Source organism: Hippopotamus amphibius, chromosome 5 (genome assembly GCF_030028045.1).
Source record: "Hippopotamus amphibius kiboko isolate mHipAmp2 chromosome 5, mHipAmp2.hap2, whole genome shotgun sequence".
Classification (NCBI taxonomy): Eukaryota; Metazoa; Chordata; class Mammalia; order Artiodactyla; family Hippopotamidae; genus Hippopotamus; species Hippopotamus amphibius.
The window spans coordinates 146,215,858-146,221,857 of NC_080190.1; the positions used below are offsets into that span (position 1 = coordinate 146,215,858).

The 6,000-nt window shown below is 46.7% G+C and overlaps 1 protein-coding gene across 9 annotated transcripts in view; it reads right to left on the reverse strand.

Annotated features, from left to right (window-relative positions):
* SYBU (syntabulin) overlaps positions 1-5,403 on the reverse strand; it is a 71,436-nt gene extending 66,033 nt beyond the window's left edge. For 2 of the 9 annotated variants that reach the window (XM_057735324.1, XM_057735326.1), the window contains exons 1-3: positions 5,199-5,403; positions 4,746-4,826; positions 2,808-3,009 (exon numbers count right to left, since the gene is read on the reverse strand). In XM_057735324.1, the coding sequence (XP_057591307.1) occupies positions 2,808-3,009; positions 4,746-4,826; positions 5,199-5,258 (343 nt within the window). In that variant the 5' untranslated portion in view covers positions 5,259-5,403. Of the gene's footprint in view, positions 1-2,807; positions 3,028-4,141; positions 4,161-4,745; positions 4,921-5,198 lie in introns of those variants that run through there. The other 7 variants (XM_057735325.1, XM_057735323.1, XM_057735328.1 and 4 more) reach the window with 6 other exon arrangements.
* Between the last annotated feature and the right edge of the window lie 597 nt (positions 5,404-6,000).

A 6,000-nucleotide genomic window follows, 5' to 3' on the forward strand; every position in this document is an offset into this window, starting at 1 on the left:
GTAAAATTAAAGGAAAAACATGAGGGTGGGGGTGGAGGACACTTCAACATAGAGTTGTCATTTATTTTGCTCAAGTATAACTCCAAACACTGTTTGGATTTTTTGTTATAATACACATGATAGGAAAGCCAGACTCTCAAAACAAAGCATAATCCTTTATAGTAAGTAAATTTAACTTTATGTAAACTCAATGAATTATCCCCCTTATAAGAACTGAATAATCTTAGGACATATGATGCTCTTTACAATTAACGTAGCCTTCGATACAGATTTGGGGAAAGAACCTAGTTTGCAAGTTCTAAAACTGTAATTTTCAAATTAAATTGCATTGTGTTTGAGTAACATCTTCCTCTCTAATTTCACTACCAGACTGTAAGAATCCCTCTAACTCCTCATGCCCTCTTTCACATTAGTCAAAGATTTATAAAGAAAATAAACTAATGCAGAATGATCACAGCAAGGTTATGAAGTTATGGCAGCAACAGACATCTCTAAATTATTTGAGTTTCATTCTAACAGAAGGTGATAGTTTTAAGATTGGCGTGTACCTTGGTCTCTGACCTAATTGCCATGATAACCAACATACAATATATTGTAGCTTCAGTGTTAAAGTGGCTGGATTAAAACCAGCTATTTCCCCCTGCTGGTCGGACGCGTTTTACATTCTCTACCTCACTGCCTGCAGCTTTAATACTCCCCATAGTACTAAACCCATTTATTTCCCATCCACCAACTGACCTCCTAAAGCATCATTAACACACCCCCCCAAAGACCTTGCTGCTGTCAATCTGAGTCAGCGCAGCGCTGGAAAGCCGTCATGGGGCTTTACCAAGGCTCATACGAAAGGAAAGCAAAGAACGACAGGGCACCAACCCAAACCTTGGGGAATCGCCAAGCAGGAAGATGAGACCCAGGAACAGAGGGAGTCCTATCTGGAGGCAGGATGCAAGGCTGAAGATCGAAAGGTAGGTTTATAGACACCCATCATTAGATGCTTCTGCCACTCAATTCTCAGCTAGTTACTGGCAGAAGGATCAATATCCACTTTCGATTTTCATGTACAGCATGATGGCCTTAGTGGGAGACAGGTCTCCTGGGAAGAAGGGCTGATCCAGGAAATAGGTCTTGGGAAGAATGATTCATGGCCAAAATTAACAATTTTGTTTGCCAAATATATTTTCTAAGATCTATTTGGGGGTTCTTCTTTTGTTTTGACCAATTTTTTCTTTTTTGCTGGTAACACTGCTCACCCTGAAGTCAGTCAGAGAGAACATGATTATGTGGAGAGAATTTGAGGAATAAATGTGGAACTGAGCTATGTAAACAAAGCCGTGTGAGTATGAAATGATATTCCCCTGGATTCATTCACATTCAACCAGAGCAATTCCCGAGCTCCCAAATGGAGTGAAAGTAAACAGCACTGCGTTCTGCAAATAGGACTCTGGGTTCTAGGAATCTTAACTGCTCCAGCAGTTTTCCTTTTCTTTTCTTCCTGGGAGTGTCAAGCAAACCATCAGTGGGTTTCCATTTTACACTGCATTCAGCAATAATAAGTTTTAAAATATACTATTTTGACAGAATATTTTCAAAACCAAGTAGAGAATTTGAAGCATTGTAGAGAAAAAAAATTAAAAACAGGCAGCACAGTATTTCTAATATGCTACTTACGCATTGGGTAGAATTATTTTGTGAAAATATATAACAAATCTAAAGCTACACTTTTAAAATCCCTGAAAATGTAATCACCAGTACTAAACACAATGGAGTATTGTATCTTGCTAAATTAGGGCATTAATCACAGCACCTTGATCCATATGTCCCTTTTCATTCACGTGTTAATCTTCGAATTACATTTTCCCTAAACAAATTCTACAAATTATCCTCTAGGAAACATTCTTCATGAATCATAAGACAATCACACCTTTAAATTTTACCCAAATTCTTAATACTTCTTGAAGAGTATAAGTCCTTCTAAGCCATGTGCTTCAATTTGTATACTAAGCTCTGTTGAATGACAATGGTGGCACCTCCAGGAGCTGGGAAAAGATTTATGCCTTTACCAAATATACTCACAATTCGAAGGAAACTTCCTTAAATATGTATCAAAACTGACTTTTTTTTTGTATTAAGAACCACCATATATTAAGCACCTCTACAGGCCAGGCCCTGTGCTAGGAATACGTTTAGGTATGTGGTCTCTTTCAACCTCTCAGCTACTCTACAAGGTAGGTGTTATCATCCCATTTTATGGATGTAACAACTGAGGCTTAAGAAGGTTAAGCGAATTGCCCAAGGTCACACAGCTTGTAAGGGGTGCAAAGGCCAGGGATTCTAGCTCAGGCCCGTAAGGTTACAAAGCCTGTGCTCTTTCCTTCTAAAATGCAAGGTCACGCTGGTCCTGGGATAAAAACCACCTTGATCTTGACCTCATTCATCAGGACTTGCTTTATCTTTGGGGATTCCACACATAGAAGTACATGGGCTTACAAAGATTGCTAGTATAAAATGTAAGCTACATTTTCCAGATTTAACGAAGGAATACATTTAACAGTCATAGAAACAAGAAGTTAGATTTCACATAGTAAATTATCACCTAGAATAACATATAAAAACAGGTATGAAGTTCCGTTAGGCTGAACCTTTTGAAACTGCTGTACTTGTAGGTCAAAACAGCCAAAAAGATGCAGCCTCATACCATTCATCCTAAAAGCTGATGTCCAGTCCTAGATTCTAAAGGGCCTGCTCCAGGTCCATTCACAACGCGCCGCAATGTATATATTTCATGCCTTCATCGCCAAGTACTGTACCTGAGCAGAAGCTGTTGCTGCTAATGGTCCTTGCTGAGCGCCCAGAGCTGCTGGGGTTGAACTCTCTGCTCTCTTCCTCTGAGAAGGGAGACTCAGAGGCTGGGGACACTTTGTGCTGTTGCTGAGGCAGATGGGGCCGAAGAATCAAACGGGGAATCCGGCTTCGGGAAATCTCCTTCTCATGATGCTGAGCTCTCTGCTCCTTCTCCAAATCGGACATCAGAGAGAAAACAAAAGGACACTTGTTGCCCCCTCAGAACTCCAGGCTGCTTCTGGGCTCAATTACTAAGAAGCCACATTTCTGAAAATTCAATCTTCACAGAGTAGTCCTTGTTTCAGTAGCTAAAATGAGCTTCAAAACTCTTCTACTCAGCTAAGCCTTCTAATTTACTGAAGAGCACACACTCCAGCACAGATGTGTGTACACACACTCACACAGAGGCATACTTCCAGCCACTAGCAGAAAGCCTCTTCCATTCTCTCATGTGGTTCCTAACTCACCTTCCCGCTCTGGCGTTTCCTATCACATCCAAGCTCTCAGCTCTCTCAAAGGCTCTTTATAAGTCCCAGCACACTCCGGTTTATTAGTTGATTTCCTCCAGACTTCCATTTTGCTTTCCCTGAATTAGCTGTGACAAATTTCACTTCTGTTTCCCTGTCTCCGTACAAAGTAGTCCCCTATACCTGAAACAATTCTTTCCTGATAGATCATGCAGCCTTATCTTTCAAATCCCCCTCTTCCGGCCAGGATTTTAATTATTCATTAATATCCTGGTATACAAAGCTTGTTGCCAACAGGAAAGCAAACAAAAATCCAATAGCCAGTAAGATGGCTCCACCTTTTATATCATGTTTAGCTTTTATTTTCCTTACAGGACACGCATCTGAAGAGATTTTTCTCTCTCTCTCCCTCAAAACACAGCATTATACACTGAGGGCCATGCCTTGGCTTTAAACATGCCTAAAAAGCATATTTTAGCAATATTTTTCAATGTTTAAAGTGCTTTCCCAACCATTATCTTGTTTAATCTTTACAACTGAGACCATAGGGAGGACACTAATTTGAGTCCCTATCTACAGATGAGGAAACAGGCTAAAAGAGGCAAAGATGCTTAGCCAAGGCTGCTGCACATTTTCAAGAAGCAGAACAGGCCTGCAGTCCAGTGCTTTTCGGGGTCACCACCATCCTTCCTTATTAAAATGGACTCCTAGGAGGAGCTCTTTGCAAAAAAACCCACTGCTCACTCCAACCTCTGCAACTGAAAAAGGGCTTTGGATTAGGTAACAAACATTATTTGGAAACATGACCTTCTGCTCATTTCCACGAGGCTTACCGGGAAGGGTCGCTGCCAAAGTAAACACCTCTGGGAGGCCCTCACAGTGCAGGAATTGAAGGGAGAGCCCCAGCCGCGGGTATCTCCTGCGGTCGCTCAGGCATCCACCCCACCCAGGGGCGAAAAGCCGCACCCAGCCTCGGGATTTGTTCTGCACATCAGTCACCCAGCAGGTATCACACGTCAGCCACTCCGCTCGGTACAAGACAGACCCTGAACCAATGCCGGAGTCCTTATTTCTCAGTCACCAATACATCAAATCCTTTTTATCCACATCACACACTGAGGACATCGATTGAGAGCTAGATGTCAAATCTCCAATTTCAGGGGATGGGATTAACCCTTCAGAGTCAATCTTTTTAATCCTCGTGTCAACCCTCCAAACGCAGTACCACCTCCCCATCTCCCAGGTCTCATCACCTGAGCAACTGTCCCCCCTGCCTTCTCATCGTGCCCACCACCTCCTTGTCCCCGTTTACTACAACTCTGAACGTCACCACCCCTCCAGCTCTCACCTGACCCACTTCCCGCAGTGCCCACCTCTCCTCCCCCTCCGGTGCTCGCGGACACCGCCATCCGCGCCCGCAAGACGTGCCCTCCTTACCTTGGTCTCCCGAAGGGGTCCCATCGCGCTGCCGCCCTCCGGCTCCTCGCGCCGCCGCTGCCGCCGTCCAGGAGGAGGCACCTGCGGGCACCGGGGCGAGGAAACTGCGCTGAGGCGGCGCGCGCTGCGGGCGGCGGCTGCTGCGGGGCCGACGCGCCGCCGCCGCTGCCGCCGTTCGCGCTGGGCTCCGAGGGCGCGCCCGGCCGCCCCGCCCCGGCCGGACACGTGGTGCCACCGCGGCTGCCTGGGCGCCGCCCCCGCCCCCGACCTCGCTCACCTGCCGGCCCCCTGGGAGGCGCCTCCCCGAGCCCCGCCCGCCCGACTTTGCCGCGGGCACTTCCCCACCCCCAGGGCCGCGCGCCCCTTCTTCCCTGCGGAGCCCGACCCGAAGAGGGCTTGCGGAGGCTCGGAGCATCCCCAGCCGGGAGACGCTCAACACCCCCTTTTTGGCACCTGGTATCCGGTTCGAAGGGGGTGCACGTCGGAGAGAAGAACCCAGAAAAGCTGTGACATCACTGAGAGCCAAACTGTAGAAAGGGAAAGTTTTTGCCTCACGGCCCCTCCCTGCCCTCTCGGTTTTAAGTCGACGCTCCCCACACAATTACCTCGCGGAAGAGAGACGGGGCGGGTCCCCCTCCACCCGGACCCCAGCCAAGCCAGTGCTGCAGGACTGACACAGCATCTGGGTTCCGGGATCGCAAAGGCTGCGATTCTCCTTGGGGGATTTGCATCAGAAGGGCCTGGCGTTGGCAGCGCAGCGTCGCAGGGCAAGAACGACGAGGCCGGTTCCCGCGGGCTTGGGAAGCCAGGCTGCTTAGGGCGAGAAAGCTTTTCTCTCCCGCTCTGACCCAAGGCCGCCTGGGAGTGAGTACCAGGCACGCTCTTTGGGGACACCGCACTTGAACTCAGAAAACCGGATCAAGGCAGCACTACACTCCCTTCCAGCGAAGTGCCTATATGCCTACAGTTCTTGACCTCTCTGAACTTCAAGTTTATCCTCGTTAAATTTAAGGGATAATAATAATACCTATGTCAAGGGTAGCTAGGAGGATTAGATGAGGAAAACAAAAAACGCCAGCTATACCCAGCTGATTGAACAAAACATTCCAAAGGGCAGTTAAGTCACGTCCAGCTCTTCCGTTCAATATTTGCTGAATCCTCTTACATGACAGAAAAAGCAATTAGAGGCAGACAAATTTATTCAAAATAGCTCAAAAATCTGTTCAGCTGAGGACTCGGAATAGGGACCATCCAT